Source organism: Chiroxiphia lanceolata, chromosome 3 (assembly GCF_009829145.1).
Source record: "Chiroxiphia lanceolata isolate bChiLan1 chromosome 3, bChiLan1.pri, whole genome shotgun sequence".
Lineage (NCBI taxonomy): Eukaryota > Metazoa > Chordata > Aves > Passeriformes > Pipridae > Chiroxiphia > Chiroxiphia lanceolata.
The window spans coordinates 30,950,781-30,969,276 of NC_045639.1; the positions used below are offsets into that span (position 1 = coordinate 30,950,781).

Here is an 18,496-nt window from a genome sequence, read left to right on the forward strand (position 1 = left end):
ACTTATTGGAGCTCATCATCTTCCTCATGCTGCTGCTAAATGTAGTATGTTAAAAGATGCCTCCAGAAACTGGGGTAGCTAAAGCTTTCAGGAATCTAAAGCAAACGTGTAAAAACACTGCAGGAGAAGGTGAGGGGGAGAAGACAAATTACTGCTGGAATGAAGAATGGATTTAGCTTAACTCTAGCTCAGACTCTTTTCTCCTTCCTCTAAGAGTCTGGCATTTATTTGCTCCTTTCAAAAGCTGAGAGATGAGACTAAATGTTTCAGGAGCTAACAATGAACCTTTCATTTAGCTTGCTTAATACAGCAGTGCTGATCATGCAGGCCTCTTTCAAGGGATGATACAATGCTGTGCCTTTTTTTTCTTTCTTTTTTTTTAGGATTTTTTAAGGCTAAGAGCCCCTGAACAATCTAAGAGGAGAAAATCACCCCAACATTTTCAAGTGTTCCTTCTGAGAACCCTACCCTAAAGCAAGCTCCTTCTGGTGTTGCATCTCTGATGTAGAGTATGACTTCAACACTTCACTTTCACAGATGTCAATTTTTTTTTTCTAAAAATCCTCTAGTTTGTATGCGGTTTTCCATCCTCCCTGAGCATGCTAGTAGAGGAAGTGTCTTCTGCAACTCAGAAAAGACTTGAGGGGACTAAGCAGCAAGCAAGGAATCAGTGGGTGTCATCTGTCCTTTTGTGTGAAGGGAGAGCCAACAGACAAGAGTAGGTCTCTATAATTTTATTCTCATTACTTACACAGTCACTGCACCGTGCTACAAGTTATTAACTCACAGCATCCTACTGCACGTTAGGCTTTGCACAAACCCAGCAGAAAGGAACATTCTGCTATTCTTAAACTATTGCCATCAACACTTGCTACTATCTGAAGAACAAAACCCTTTTGTTAGAGGATGCAGTTATCATCATCTTTAAAAACTATATATAATTTCAGTAATCTTTTCCTAATGCTTCAGATGCATGTATTGAACTTGAAATCATTTACAGTTAGTCTTATAAAGTTCTGCTTGTTTTTCTTCTAAAGAAAATAGCAGCATATTGCAAAATAGGAAGGTCCATTAGTAAAATATGTAGTTATTACTAAATAATCCATCAAAAACGTTTTCTAATTATGACGGTCCCATTTAATTTCTTTGCATATAACATGTTGCAGACTGGACTCAGACACAGGTATATTCACAAAGATAAAGCAAAATAGTTTTCTGTATTACCAAGTCAAAAAAGTTGGTGCTGTTTGGCAAGTAATTATCTGCCTCTTTAGTGTTTTATGATCTGAGCTGAATGGAAGAGGAAGGTGGATGTGATCACTAAGCACTTATCACTTGGCACCCTCTGCTTTTATGCCTTCTTTCCTCCTGACTAACTTCAGATTGGAAGATGAGGTGTCCAGAGTTTATGGGAAGGTGTGTTTGAACAATATCACAGAACTGCAGTTCAAAATCCCCGTAGCTCAACATCCAGAACAGGTAAATTGTGTCTGCATTATGTTGCAGTTAACTGAAGAAATAGCCTGACACTGCAATAAAATACAAGGAGGTTATCACTTCTATATACCAACATCTATATTTTAATCCACCCAGACTGACATGCAGGGACTTGTAAGAACAACAAAGTTGATGTTGGTTTTTTTTCCTGTGGGGAGTACTGAAAAGCCAAAAAGAGGAACATTCAAGCAGAACTACTTTCAAATGCCCAGCTGCACATGCTGACTGCCCCAACAAAAAAGAAAAATGAATGAAGACTAGGAAGAGAGTCCTTCTCACTGGTGTCTTTCAGAAGTGGCTCTTCCCACCAGCAGCAAAGTTTGCTGTCCCAAAACAGCTGCTGATAGTGAGAAATAAAGCCCACTATTGCAAAAGTTTACCATGTAAAGTGTACACTGTAAATACTTTTGAACAATTTAATTTTATGCACTCTTTTTGCACCATGGTCCTTTGTGTAGTAAAGTGTGTACAGACACAGTCTTAACTAAGCATCAGATTACTAACTGGGTCCACTAGAATTGTATCCTTACACAGCAGCTCCTGCCACAACAGTTTTTGAGTTGGACCACAGCTTACTCATGTTTATATTATTTTTGTTCTGTGTGCAGAATTCTAATCAGGTATTTGAGTAATGAAATAAACCATGTGTTGTCAGTAAATACAGTTCATTTTAAATAGTGTGATCTTACATGTTTCCATTTGTTTTCTAGGTATAAAAGTTTCCAGGAGAACACAAACTTATTTACACCATGAATTGGCTACAAGCTCATTGTTACATTAAGGGATTATTTTGATTAAACCTTCTCTTTGCTGTTCCTCTGATGACTGACAATTTCAGTAACTACAATACAACAAAGAGAACGTTAATTCATTTGTCTGGGCACTTAACTGTCTACACATCAATTGCGAGGACAGGTGCTGTCAGATATTCCACTGGCACATTCCTTGGAGTCTATTATAAAATCTGTATTTTTATGACTCCGTTAGTATCAGTTTTCCTCCCCAGTGTGTCTCTGTACTGAAATAATCATTGTAAGATAACAAAAAAGTGCTTTTATCTCCTAGAGATTTATATCTAAGTTGTAGCATAATCACAGAAGGAATTGCTGATGGCAGAATGAACTGACCACCACAGAGAGTACAAAGCTAAATATAAAGAGGACATTGTATTCACTAGGCCAGCGGATTACAATTTAGCCAAAAGAAATGTCATGCAAAATTCAAGTTTTGAATGTATTTATCACCTTCCATTGAGTAGATAAAAGCAGTTAATATTACTTTTGGACTGCTACAATTGCACCAGGACTCTTTTCAGGGTGTTGCCTGTGCACTACTGAAGAGTAGCTCCTGTTCTCAGGTACCTCATGTTACAGTTACACTGATGCTCATTCAAGACACTGAGCTGCTTCAAAACAGAAATTGCTGCAATTAAGGACATGCTCTGGCACAGCAACCTTCACTGGCAATTCTTGTTTATCCTTGAAGCCCTGGCTCACAGCCAGTTGTAGGTTTGAAACTTGATGAAAAGGCAGAGCTGTTTTATGCAACTTACCTTTACTAGAACACAGCCATCTTGTTCAAGAATCATGAAGAGTTTTATAATTGAAAGTACTCCATGAATTTGAGAAAAAAAAATGCATGTATGTGTCCCATGAATCAGGCATAATTTCAATTCCAAATAATTTTCAAAATTGTTTTTACATAATTATTTCTATATTCTCTCTCCCTCTAATACACTAAATTGTTTTTTAATTAGCCTTGTGTTTCTAGCATCTAAACGATTAAGAAACAATAGTTATTCCTCTATTTATCCATAAGGAATACAGTTATTCTAGATGAAGTTGTCAAAGTGCATGAAAGAACATTTAAGACATTTTAATGCCAATGATACAGTGTACAATATGCATTCGATGTAGAGAGTATGCACAGCTTATTCACTTGACTACTGTATCTAACCTCAAAGTTAAATGGACCAAATTGGCTACAGCAGATTTGCTTATAAAACAAACCACTAAAACCCAGCAGACACACTCCCCTTCCAAGCCAGCAGAAAATCCTGTCCACCTTTCCCCAACTGTAAATTCAGCTTGAAGCTACTGACCTAATGTTGGTATTTTCTCCATTTATATTTCTTACATAAATTTACAGTAGAAGTGGTGCAAAATAGCATGACCTGTTGGAATAGGCAGAAAGGAATTCAAACTTTAATCTGATTGGTTTAATTTTTTTTTTAGCATGAGGAAAAAGAATAAAGTTACAAGGTTCTTTTAATATTTTCACAATGTTAAACTAAAACTGAGCTCTAGGCTACATGTGTAAGTAAATCTAGAACACAAAAGGGTTAAATAAGATCTTCTTTTAAGATACAAGAACTTAAGCTTTCTTTACGTTTAACAAACTTCACAGAACAGATACTGCAAAGGAACAACCCCCTCCCCAACTTCTTGCTTAAAGTGAACATTGTCCATAATTCACATAAACTTTTAGTGTTCTCTCAAGAGCCACCTTGAAACCATCTGTGCACTTGTAATGAGATTAAAGAGAATATTAAGGAGGAACAAAATAGCATCTTCAGTATTAATGCAGAAAAGTCTTGTGTATCAATCAGAATGCCCATCAAATGCTAGGATAGGATTTTGTACGAAAAGAAAGTGCGTATCACAGCAGCCGCCAAAATTCATGTTATTTTAACTCCTCAAAGCAAATGTAAATAATATTCTTGGACAACCCCTCTCACCAGGACCATTTCCTGAAAATGCAGCACAATTTAGAAGATTCTGCTGCTGGTTTCATATTCTTGAATAACAACAACAAGAAAAAAACCAGCTTGCCTTTTGGATAGCTTGCGTTTATGACGATGGGACACTTCTGATGGTTAATGCTAATACAGTCAGATGCTGTGTGTCTGGAGAGACATATATATATATATTTATATTCTTTTTTTTTAATTAGTTGTCTCCTTGTTAAAGTTCCTAACTGGCTACCAAAGTAACAATATAATTTGGCCTATAATGAGTTAATTACCTGTAACAAGTAGAATGGAGGATGACTCATACAAGCTCACTCCCAAAACACAGGGGTTTTTCAAGTGACATGTCACTTCACCCCCCTGGATGTTTTAGATCTGCCCAGTATTTGAAGATGAGACAGTCTTTCCTTCCCTCAGGTTTTCTTACAAATTTACCCACTTGTTAATAACTTACTAATAGACTGAGAAGTTAAATTCATTCAGGATTAAGCTGGGCGACATCGGTACAGATCCTTTTTACTTGCAAAAACCCCGTGTACAGCAGGAGACAGCCCGATTATGAAGTCTGCTTTTTTGTTTCCAAACTGACAAAACTGGTGCAATGCGGCTCAGCTCAACGTGACATACCATAATACAGAACCATAGGTCTAACCACATCCAGAACACTCTATTCCGTGTAATGCTTTTCACATCCACTTGCTATACTTGCTTTGCGGGCAGAGATTTTCTTGAGAGCGTTCAGCTGCATAGAAGGAGGGCTGGTAGAGCCCATTTGATTATCTCATTGACACTCTGGACGTGAGGAACACAAACTCATTCTGGAAAAGGGTGTTTTACAGGTTGTTCCCCAATACTGTTACTGAATTCCGTTTGCTACAAAATGTCCTTTTTTCCCCCAATATATAAGTCTAGCTACAGAAAGTCAGTCTGTAGAATCCAGCCATGGCTACTGTGCTGTGAATTAGCCTTATTTGATCAATTATCAGATACCTGCACTTAGCAAAAGGCAAACAAGAGCCAATCAGGTTTCGGCCGGTGGGAATGGCTGCACTGCTCAAGGTACGTGGAACCTGTTCACACAACGCGTAGAATCTCTGTGGATGCCATGTAAAAAGTATGCACCATTTACTGCTCCGGGATGGAGTTGGCTTTAAAGTGAGATCATAATTTAACAGAGAAGAAAGAAAAAAAAAAAAGAAAAAACCCAAAACCCTGATAGGTTCTTTATAGTAAGATACATATAAAAATTTTTCATAAGAATCTCTGTCCCCCTTTCTTTTTGGCTTCCTGGGAAGAACCAGAAAGGTGTTCCTACCCCAACAGAATCCCTGATGCTGGTGACACTGCCTAACTCAAAAGCCACACGCAATGAAGGCACGAGTGACCAGTCAGGTCTTCTGGGCTTAAGCAGCTGCAGTTGCTGCTCTTAGTAGTATTTCACCTCCTCAGGATTCACTAGCAGTGAAGAGGTGAAAGGCTGCACATTAAACAGTTTGTCTGAAAGCCATGTGCATAGCAAACTTTTACACCAGCTTCTATACAACTATTTGTTTTAACTCTGCAGCTGGAATGTTTCCAGCATAAGGCTTTTAGAGTGACTCCAGCAATAACAGAAGCCTTTGGATTTTTCTCGCTTTGTTTAAATCCACTAGCCATACTCAAAAATAATATTTCTCCATGTTTTATTTTTATGTGGTGGCTAGCAGGCACCTTAGTAACCAGCCAGAAATCAATTTCAACCACCATCAACCCCTAAACTACAGTACCAGGACGGTTGGCTAAAGAAAGGAAACTGATTGGCTGTAGTCTGAAACTTGCCTAGTACAAGGTGTCTGGCTGACTTTGTCCTAAATAAGGCTAACATTAGTGAACTAAGAGAACAGCATTTGGTTGCAGTCTTGCACTCAGGAACATCCTTCGCCAATGCGTTGGCAAGATCTCCCTACTTTCCGATCCAGTTTCACCATTTTCATAATGGCTTCCTCACGCCCACGCCCCATGTGGTCAAACGTGCAGTCATGTTGTTCGGGCAGGCGATGTAACATACAGAACACGTAACCTGCCGTGGAGAGGGAAACAAAAGATACAGTTAGGGACTTGGCTTCAGTGGTGGAATCTTACCTCAATCAGAAGTGAAGGATCCCCACCCACCAGGGGATTACTCAGTTCTCAAAAATTAATACCACCTTTAAGTTTTTACTTGTCTTCCTTACAGGGTATTAATAAATATTTGATCGTTTACTGCATTTTGCTGATCATTTATCAACACAATACCAAAGCTCAAGTCATATCAGATTTGTGGGGTTTTTTTGTCATCCTCTCTTCTTACAGAGGAAGCCTCCAAAATCATCTAAGTTAGGTATGCCCAGATAGTAACAAAGCTAATGCTTTTGGGTTTTGATCATCTTCACTGAAATCATGTCTACTTTTAAGCAGAGTTGGTTGTCATTTCTAAAATTCATGCCTATGGTACTCTAGGTTGAACTTCCAAGCAGACATTTAAGTCAGAACTGTTAAATTTAGGCACCTTTCTTCCTCCTCACTGCCAACATTGGCAGCGACTTCAGGAGAGTTCACTGCTCCTTCACTGTTCCAGTTTTCAGAAGCTTCCCTTCCTGAACCATTCTGACACTAACCACGGGGGGGAACAGGCATTTGACACAGGGCCATGTCATGCCACATCATCTTGCTCTGTAGCTGAAAAGATGTAGGTTATTTTCTCTTTGTCTAAAGCTAGTCAATGTTATCCAGCTTTCCAGGGAGCATGTGACTTAGAAACATGTCAATACTTTTTCCTGCAGGTGAGGAGGGCATCTTCCAGAGCTACCACTTTCTAACCTACAAAGGAAATTAGCTTTTTTCTTCTTTGTCCGTAACACTTTGTAACAGTAAAGAAATTGCCTCAAATTTCCTACTTCCAAAAGTAATGTTAACTAGCAATAAGTAATATTAAGATGATATAAGAGGGAAAAGAGTCACACAGTTAGAGGGCTCATGCAGCCCACTGCTTACAAAATGAAGTATGGTATTGCCTCTATGCTGTGATATTTTTACTGTCTGATGGTACAAAGGGCAACACACTGCCTCTTACTTGAGTGCTTTACATTACTGCTCCTCAAATGCTCAAAAGATACCAAACCCACAAAACTATGGTATTGGAGAGACGGAAAAGGATAAAAATGAGTGAGTGAATAATTGTTTGCGCATATATACATACACACACACACACACATATATATATATAAAATACATGCATGAAGTATTTCAAGTTCCTGGACTATAAAACGTCAACTGCAGGAGAGAACGACAGGCTACCTTTATATTAGGGTGATTGTTAAAAAATCAGAGAGGGGAAAAAATATCACATATGGAATTATTAAAAAAAAAAAAGAAGAAGAAAACTGGATTTATCGTTGCTCTTTGTTTCAGTAGCATCAGGCTATGAAAAGACACGACTATTACCTGTGCTTGGCTTTGAAACTCAGTTCTAGGAACAAAGCAAGAAAGGCAAGTTTTCTGTATTGGTATATACAATTCAGAAATAGGGATGGAAGCATGCAGATTGAATTGATATGTATCTTGCCCCTTGTGATCATTGCCTCCCATCTCAGTCTGGGTCATACCACACTCAAATGTGACAAATACCTTTCCTGAGGTGCCAAAAATTCAAAGTCTGATTGTTAAAATGAAAACATCCTTGGACTGTAGGTTCGGTACTGAACAGGCATTTCACTCAATTCTTTCTCACATGGTCTGAAGGCTTCCCTTACTTATTGAAATAAAATTTCAAATTGCTGAATCAATGTCCACTGCAGGTACAAGAATACATAAACACCTAACTAGATGAGCTCGAAAATGGAGTTCATCAGCTTATCTGCAATGAATGTGCAAGAAGTAGATGCACGAAACCTTGCAGATATGGACCGGGCAGGAGGCATCTCAGTCCTTTATATGTAAAAACTGTTTTTTAAATCCTGATGGTTTTACAGATCCTTTCCAAGCATATGTAGAAATGTTATCTAATACTATCTAAAAGATATCTTGAAAATTTCTACAATCTTCTACATTGCTTCAGCAAGACCCTTTTGACAGTTCTATAAATCTAGTAAAAACGTACATATGCAACATGATTTATCACTTTTGAAAATGACCTTTCAATTGCCCCATCTTCTCATCTTCTACAAAGCCTCCTGTCTCTTGTAGACCAGCAGAGCTTCATGATGTTTCTTTCTACATTGCCACCCCCAATATAATCTATTCTGTCCTTTGCTGTATCTTTATTTCTTTTTTGAACACCTTTTAGTTCTTTTTAGAGCATGTTTTCACATAGGAAAATCTGTAGTGTGTACTACATTTATTCCATGTGATACATTATTTATTTTTTTTCTCTTAGTCAAGTATTTTTTTATGCAGAATTTCCGTAACTACCCACAAAAAAAGACAGGTGATTTTCATTTTCCCAGAGTATGGGAACAGCATTTCTAATTTCAGCAACTAAATAATCTAAACCTGTTATTAATATCTACATATTTAAATATGTACTGCTAATTACAACAGACAGTACCTAGTGAAAGAATACCCAAGCACATTTTGAATGTTGCTAAAATAGTTTTGCATATATTGGCTGATCTTAAGGAAGGGGGTTTATTGTTTTTGAATTAGCAGTGCCGATCTTCTGGAAGTTCCATTTCCAAAAAGGGAATTCAGATCTTTAGTCTCATTGCTTCAAATGCCTAGGTCACTTCAAGGATTGGAACTTGTATTTTTGTATGTTTTATTTGAAATTTAAAGGACTTTTAAACACTGTTATATAGTAGCTAATTGAGTGACAGTAGTTCTGGACATTTTTTCATTAGTTCAGAGTGGATATATTCAATTAAGTTATTACTGCTATATTCACTCCTTACTTCTTCATTGCTTTGGAAATCAGAAAGGACATTCTGTGGTCTGTGTGTGCACAAATGCCTGATGTCATATCAATGCCATCAGTTTTTACAACAGTTCCATTATTAACTTGTGTATTCTGGGGCAGAAGACCAATATATGTACTTGTATTTTGATCCCTAAAGCCAATCCACATTTAGAAGCGAAACATTTTCTCCTGAGAACTCTGCTTTTATAATTATAAAGTAAGTTAGATAAATGAACTCTTGCAGTGCATTTGCTGTTAAGTTCATTATGGGACGGTATCAAATACAGGTTGTCTCCTCTACAGGAATTTACTGAGAAATGCTTCTTTTAGCACACTGTAACTAAAACACAAAATAAATAATGTTCTGCTAGAGGAAAGAGCACTGGAAAAGGGAATCCATCTGCCAACTAAAGTTCGTTTACCCAAGTCATCAACCAAACCCATGCCAAACTTCCACTCCAAGCATAGAAGATTTCAATCTAGTAAATGTAAGAATACATCTCACTGCACTCCAGTTGTTGTTTTCTGATATTAGAAGTAAACCATGAATCACCTACTCCTCAGGTCTCCAAGGCAAACATCTTGGAAAAACATTATGTAGTGCCTCAAAACATCTGAGCTCCTCTGAGCACCCCAGAAACTACTTCACAATACATCATCAAAAAATTCACTTCCATTTCATCGTCAGAGCACAAATGGCTGAAGCCACAAAGCAATGCACTATCCCTGCCTTACAGAGGAGTCATTCAAAGGAAGCTCAAGATTGCATACAAGAAGCTGTGAAGTTGCTTTCATCATTCCTGAGGAACCTCCTGGGAAAGGGCAGTTGGAGAGGACATAAAACAATACAGTCTCCCACATTCAAGACCAGAGAATATCACAGACCTACAGTTTCCTGTGCATGGGTGATGACAAAAAATGATGGCATATTCTTCATCGCTACATTCAAGAACACTAGTTAGATGGGAGTATGGAATGACAATAAGCGAATGTTTCAACTCAAACCTACACTTAATTGTTAAGTTTTTGTTTTCAAATTCTAAAATCAGTAAGCAACTTAAATACCAATAAAATGATAAGTGAATATTCAGAAAAAAATTAACTAAATAGCATATTAATCCACAACACAAAAGTCAGATTGTAATTTTTGTGGGCCCCTGATTTTATTCGAATTTCTTTCTTTTTGTTAACTTAACAGAAAGTAGTCAGACTTTTTGGAATGTGGCACAAACGCCTAGCAATTGGATTACTGCAAGCTACCAGTGGAGAAGCACAGCACACTGGTGGGACTACTCTAGTGGATGTCCTTGGCCAGGTATGGAGGTTCCAGACTTTGCTAATGTACTGCTGGAGAACTTCCCACTGTTACATAAAAGATATTATAAATATAATGATCCCTATTATGTGAATAGCATTGTGACAGAAAGGAAACTCCTTTTTCTCCCACCCAGAGATTCTGGTCCTGATCTCATTGATAAGACATTCAGAAAGCTGCTAAAAGAAGACAGATTGGTTTGAGTGCATGGTTTGAAAAGTGGTGAAAGTGCCAAACAAACTTATTAAAGATTTACACAGCTTACACATTTACAAAGTGACTATAAAGCATTTAAAAGCATCTCTGCTGGAAACATCTTGATATATATTACCTAAAAAGTTGCTGTCTGCTGCCACAGTTACTCTGATATTCAGTATATTCATACTTTTGTTTTTGAAGTATAGGGAGCATATTTGGACTCTGCCACACAGTGCATGCGTCACATGGATAATTCGGCAGCTCCATCTACCAAAGAAAACTGAACCTCACGTATGTAGAGGTACATTTTTGTGCTTCTGAAAGCTAAGTCATTCAAGTATCACTGCTGACAAGAAAAGACAAAGCCCTTCATTGCCAAGTACCATCAATCATCTTAATTATTCACACTAGACATTTATGTTTTCATTGCATGCACTAACTGCTCTGAAGGTTTAGTTTTCTATACTACAGTGACTCCTCTTGATTCCTTCAAAGAAACTCCCACTAGTAGGTAAAAGAAAGTGTAGTCAATATTACCATAAAAATCAGAGATTCTGGTACTTCAAAATCATCTTACCTGCCCACTAGTATTGGTATTTATCATTTCTATTCCCAAGGCAAAAGTCAGAAGTTCAAAACTGTCAAAATTTGCAGCTTACACCATTTCCAAATTTTATTTAATAAACAACGTGTTAGCATAGAGCCCTATACAAATGCTATTTTAAAGCAGTCTTAATAATGACATAGAGATAATCCTGTGCAGAATTCTGTGCTGTGTCCTTTGACTTCTTTACATTCTTCACAAGATATTTTACTTCTCTTGCAAATTTTAAATTCTAATCAACAGATGTTCAAACAGAACTGAAAAACATCTTGTAACTTAAGAGTTGAAGATGCTGTAAAAATTCTCTACCAAAGATATATTATCTAACAAGGTATGTCTGAATCTATAAGCAGATTCACAAGAACAAATTTGAACATCTCTTTCAAAGATGAACATATCTACAAGGTATCACACAGCACAGCCAAACCAGGCAGATTAGCCAGCAGAGGAGATTAGCTCATGCTGCCATACATGCTGCTGCAGCACTGTTCAGAATAACTGGATATCATTCTCTGAAAGTGTCTAGTAATCCCCAAAATAACATTTATGCATCTCCCCCATCCTTCAATTGGAAAAAAGAATTTAATATGTTGCAAATTATACTAACAAAAAAGCTATTTTTAAAAAGTGTGGGAGGGAAATATTCTTTTTTTAAAGACATGAAAGAGGTAAGAAACAAATGGAAGAGTAGAGCAAATAACTACCAAGATACAAAGCAAGATCCTAAAGGCTTGCATATAGAGTAACTCAGAAAACACTTGCTCTCTGGTTTTCATTATAATCCAGCTTGCTCCCCTAGTGTTCTGCAGATTGTGCAAAAAGAACATGCAGTAATGGAAGGATGTGAAAGAGCACTATCGTCCAGACCAGCGAAACATCCAGTGCAGCTTACATGCACTGCTGTTTTGCAATATAAATATATTCTAGCTTGCTGATATCTTGTATAACTCTCCTTCTAGCATATGCTCTAATTATCTCTTCTCTCTCTTCTATGAGGAATGCTCCGCACTGGCATTGTCAGCTTTCATTTCACACCTCAAGGAAGTTTCAGTTTTACTGACATTTTCTATAAAACCAAACCAAACCCCACTACGCTAAACAACAAACTTTCAGAAATAAGTGAGCTGAACTCTTTCCCTTTCCCAGCTCTGCAAGTTGTCATGGACTTTGATTAAGTGCTAAAGGAGTTCAGAATAACTTTTTTGGGAATCTTGGTTGTCCTTCATTTCCAAGGGGAGTAAGCCACACTATGGTGAAGCTTTTTAACCAGATGTATTTATTAAAACTCCACAAAACACAGCTTCAGGCAGTCCTTTCTATCATTTCCAGTCCAAGATGATTAGGTGGGGAATATTAACCTCTAAGTGCTCAGAGTTAGAAGTCTCTATATATCAATGCGTATTACCTTAAACATTGCTCTCAAGGCAGTTCAGTTCCACATTCCTTCACAAAGAGCACCGCTGCAAAAGATTCACAAAACATACAGCAGAGAGAACAGTACTTCTCCTATTAACTTGTTTTTCTAACCATTTGCTATGATCACTGCAACTTACCTTTCAATATTTTCTTCTTTATAGAGATCGTTGATACTCCTGACTACCAAACTGATCAAACTGAATCAGAGAGGAAAAGGAAAGAGGTGGCATAAGACACTTTAGAACGTTTTGTTTACTCTGCCAATCTGTCCCTGGAACTGGATGTGAAACTTGGGACTTCCATCCTGCTCTTCAGTCAGCAAAAATCTCAGGTTTCATGGTGGAAGCACGCAGCTCTGTGGTCTCTCTGATGCTACGTAAAATTTTATATCTGAGACTCAGGGTGCTCATGAGATAATACAGATTCCTTTTGTATTTCTACTACTGGGTTTATGCTTGGGAGTAAAGAGGGGAAGGAACATTTTTTTTCCCCTTCTTCCTCTATTTTTTTTGTCTGCCACGAAGAGGGTAAAGCAATACATATGCATTTACATTAGAAATAAAAAAAAGCTATTTGTGAAAAGAACTGCCCAAGAAATGAATGGAAGAAATTGTATACAAAAGAGAGAGGACATAATCTTAATACTGTAATTATCCACTGGACAGGTATGGTTAAAGATTCTGCAAAGATTCCTTAGACTGCAAGGAAAAGACTATATTTCCAAGTTTAGTCATGTACAACCTGTGTTTCAAAGTGTCTTCTGTCTATTTTCTTTAAGACCATAAGCCTGGGAAGCTCCTTTAGGGAGCACACAAGAGATGCAGTTTTGCACTGTGGAGTCTCTGCAAACAAACTACGTTTTATCCCAATTCGTGCTAATTTCAAATATACTTTCCTATTTATCTTACTACTTGCACAGAAAGCTGTCAAACTATTTTTTCTTACATTAAATGCAACATAAATTTTGAACAGAGAATTTATATCACTTGAAGACAGACCACACGCTGTTTTTTGGGGGGTTGTTTTTGAATCAACAATTCCTAAGGAGGTTCTGCATAAGACACTACTCTATTCCTTAACTTTGGAAGTAAGAACAAGAACTCAAAAGAAAGTTTCCTCCTGTTTCTTTAAAGACAGTGTATTTAGAGTGGGAAAAATTAACATATGGCACTCTTCTAGACTCAAGTACTACTTTTGTTCTAGGAGATACTAACTCCACAACTCCCCACATTAGAGAGCTTGTTCAGGAATAGAACTGAGGTTTTCAGATTATTTCTGAATTTCAAAGAATCTTCAAAGAATCAGTCATTTTGCTGTGGGTCAGGTCTGACTGAATACTGCAGGTCTCAGTCAGAATTGTGTCTCAGTTATGTCATGTACTAGAAAAAAAAAGGTGGTTAAAACTTTTGATTTGGACCAAATATTTTTCTTGCTGTACAGAACTCATGCACACATAAGTAAATACTTCTAAATCACAACTTCTTCACCCCACTACAGACTTGTGAGTTAAGGCCAGTATCTACCGGGGACAAACTTAACAGAGCAATTTAGGTTGATTACTCCTACGGATACACCATGCAATCCATACTCCTAAACTGCTTAAACCTCAGCAGTCACTGACCTACACATTTCACCTGTAGGCTCCCCTTCCCATCTTATACACTGTCCTCAATTTCTCGTCTGAGTTGCAATCCACAGCAGCTGGGCACAAGCAGTACTTGTTACACCATAAGCTGACTCACCAGCTAAGAACAAATGCTGGGTTACTGCTCTTGTGAAACATCTACAGAACTGAGCTCTGATCCCGGTTCATCTATGGTAACAGATGCAACTTCCCAGAAATTAGCATTTTAATTTGTCATGTAATCTGTCAATATAACTGAAAGAAACATTTTTCACCAAAAGGCTTGCGCAATTTTTCAAGCATAAAGACAGAAAAAAATAGACAAAACAACCAAAACCAATTAGTGTTTAATTTAACAAAAGAATTTTTAAAGAAATTGCTCCCAAGAACTTACAGCATCAACAGAGATGCCAGACAGTGAACACCAATGACTGACTAACTTGAGGGAGATGAAAAGCTAGGGTCAAAATGAAAAGTTTACACTTTAGGTAGGTGAAAAGAGTTTCCTTTTTTGAGTAACTGTGTGATCTTGCAATCATATATTAAAGTGGAATTAGTATCACTGCTTCATTTGTAAAAGGAACACTCATTGACACATTTCAGGACCAGGAACACACAAATAATACTACACCTCCTATATCATTCCTAGTTTCACAAGGTTATATCCTGCAGGATGTGGAAGAATGAATACAAAGAACAGAATATACAGTAAAAAAGCAGAATTATGCCAAAAAGGCCTCCTAGTGTACAGGACTGGGCAGCTAATAAAGTAGAGGTAAAACATGTTAATAGGTAACACTATAGTAAATGCTAGTAGTACTGTAAAATTAGATTTTCCATAGGCTATAACAGCACATAAACATTTTTTTCCTGCACAGCTTATTTAGATTTGAGAAGTGTGAAATCTTAAACAACATGTCCTGAGAAAGGGAGGGTGGATGACTGAGTCACCACAGCATCAGTGCAGGGACTGATGTCCTATGTTTAACACTTTCAAAAGAGCTACATGAGCATTAATACTTCTAGAATTCTCTACACCAAGCCCACCTGAGCTAATGCACCTCTCCCAGAAGCTGAGGATTTAATTAAAAGCTGAAGTGTACCCAGTAACTTAATTAAAATAGCAAGCAATACTGAGTGATTCAATAATGTATGTGTATAATTCTGTTTAGCCCAATGAAAATGCAAGACTTCTAATAAAGAACTGGAATGAATAATGAAAGGGTCTATACAACATACAGTACTTGTACTTTGTATTAATTCTAACAGCTCTCCTGGATCCTGCATGTATTTTGACTTCATCACATGCTGAATATGATTCCAGGTTTGACCTTCAGTATATTTCCTGAGCTGTACTATTTATGCCTTGTGTTTCAGTAGCTTTCTAGAGGTTGCACCATATTGATCTCCAGTTTGACACAGCTAGGCTTGCTGGCCAAATCACTGGAGAGAAGCAGCCCTGTTTCTTTTAAACCTAAATAACAGGTACTTTATGTCTTCATTCCCTATTTACACCTTATGTGCAGGGTCTCTTAGATTACACGTTCTGCTCCATGTGAGTCTTCTATTCCTGTAGCCTCTTGCAATCTATGTCAAGAGTTAATTCTTGTTCTAACCACAGGAAAATAGAGCTCCATTCAGAAGCCCTATTTATACCATAAAGAAAAACAAATGCTTAGAGCAATGTACACTTCCACTCTTCCTTTTTTTTTTTTTGGTGTGGACTTAATATAACATTCCTTGCTCCTGCTTGTGCAGAATATGGTAGGACTCTCCAGTTGTGCACTAGCTGTGCATATACTTGCAAAAATTTCAGCCACTCAGGAATGTTTGACAGCTGTGAACACCTCTCTGAGTAACCATTTTCATTTCAATACATATAAGATACAGTTAAATAAACATATTACTTAAAAAACTTACTGAATGCTCCTCAGTGAATATCCATAAATACAGTTTTTCAGCTCTTGAAACTTTCCTCCGAAGACAGACATATTTAATATTAAAAGGCCCTGACACAGACTAGTATTATTCTTTTTACTTTTGTGAAAACAGATGCACAGGAATCTTTATGCCATTTCCTTAGAATGTCCATCCAATTTCCTTAGAACACAAGCTATTAGGGAACCAGGTAGTCTCAGGTCTCAGTACTTACCTTCTTATACCTGAATTATGTAATTTAGGACTACATGTGGCATTTTCCTTTAGCTAATATGTATTTATTTTGTAGGGGAAAAATACTCAAATTCCTGGAAAGAACCCTGACTTTTTAAGTAAATTCTGACAATTCCTTTAAACATCCTTTTTCTTCTCCCAGTTCTTATGCAGCAATTGTTATGTTCTTTCCCCACTTCTTCCTGTGAACAATTCAGACTTTTCACCAACAAGATTCACTGGGCATCATTCCTCCCTACCTAAGCCTTACTTCATGGTCAGCTGAACTAGCCGGTAATGTTCCTTCAAGATTTGTCAGATTATTACAGCATATTTTTGGGCCTTCTCTGTCTACCTCAAATATCAAGCACATTAGTAAAATCAGTACCTTGGTGCACAGCTATTTGTTAACATATAGGCAAACACCTTTGATTTACTTTGAGGGGGACGTATCTTTCTGTTTGAGACCAGAATACTGCAGCCTGGCTGACCAGCAGAAGCTTTCTGTGTGCACAGTCCTGGTGAAGCTGTAAGAAATGCCTATGAGACTCTGGATAAATAAGAACACTGTAAAGAAAGAACTTTGATTAGAAAAGGTAGAGTACTTTAACCTTCAAAAATGTTTCCTTTAACATCTGGTAGATAGATGGCTATTATCTTCATTTTTTTGATGAGAAAAAACAACTCAAAGACTGAGCAAATGACTTCTCTAAAGGTGCTGAAAGAGCTGAAATTAGAAATAAGGTAGTCCCAGATAGATTTTTATGTTCAAGTTCACTAGGCCATGTGTCACTTGTGCATACAAGGCAATTTAAAACTGTATCATCTTTTACTGTATGCATACAGTTTGTTCTTCTGTAACCACAGTACAGGTGGGTAGGAAAGAAGAGACATAATATGGTATAGTAACAAAATGCTTATTTTTTACCTCACACTGTAGTTTCCATGCAAAACCCCCCTGAAGGTTATATACTGAAGGACATATCACATCAGTAGTGTCATAAGAAAACTGCTTTTTGTTTTGTTTTTAAAAGAAACATGCTAATTTGTTTATTGAAGGAGAATCTGGGGACTTAAGAGACCAGCTGACCCATTTAAATCACTGATTGGGACCACAGAAAGGTAATAGGCTCAGTATACATTACTAAATCAACACTGCCAAACCTTAGGTAGCAAGAAAGTGAAAGAAATAAAAATGAGCACATGCTGTAAGAAACCCACATTAATTGAACAAGCTAGGGGAATATACTGGAGCATCTTCAAAAGATATTTCATGATTCCTAATTATAAGCAGAGCATGAACTCCATTTACACTTTTAAAATCGTGGACAGCTTTTCTAAAATGTAGACGCTAAAGCACTTTGCTGGGTCCTACCCTTGGAACTCATGATGCACCAATCAGTCAGCTACTTTTAACTGTATAATTTCCAGTATTTTCAGAATATGTATTACTCAGAATGACCAACATCAGTTAACAGCTCTAATTCCCTATTACTTTACATTAGTGTTTTGGAATAACATCTTCTTAAAATAAAGCAAAACAAAATAACCCTTTGAGTTTAAATTCAAACTTCAATGGATTTTTGGTTGTGGTGGGTTTTTTTTAATACTTGCAGCAACATAAGCTAAGATGCTAGCCATTACTGATATGGCTGAAGCAAAAGTACTATTCTGGGAGCAAGTCTCTTAGAATACACAACAGAGGAGCTGAATATGGTACATCTTCAAGGCTAACAGTAAGACTGGCCAGAATTATAGTACACAACCACTTACTAATAAGATTTGTTTTTCTTTCAATACTTCTTACTGAACTGGTTGACTCATAATCTCCAGAAGCAGTGTGTGTATTTCATTTTAATCAATGGAAGCACATCTGTTACACCAATACATAATCGCACCCTGAAGCCATTTTGGTTTATTCCAGATAAACCTTATCCATCTAGAAAGTGAATTTACCAGCACCATTACAAATTCTCCTCGACAGAAACAGATTCCATGGAAATGGAACCATGATTTAATATTTTACCAAG

At 37.3% G+C, this 18,496-nt stretch overlaps 1 protein-coding gene across 3 annotated transcripts in view; it reads right to left on the reverse strand.

Moving 5' to 3' along the window:
* Positions 1-719: 719 nt before the first annotated feature.
* The window catches only part of ZFAND3 (zinc finger AN1-type containing 3), a 136,978-nt gene continuing 119,201 nt past the window's right edge, over positions 720-18,496 (reverse strand). For all 3 annotated transcript variants that reach the window (XM_032684448.1, XM_032684446.1, XM_032684447.1), the window contains one exon: positions 720-6,305. In XM_032684448.1, the coding sequence (XP_032540339.1) occupies positions 6,151-6,305 (155 nt within the window). In that variant the 3' untranslated portion in view covers positions 720-6,150. The remainder of the gene's footprint in view (positions 6,306-18,496) is intronic.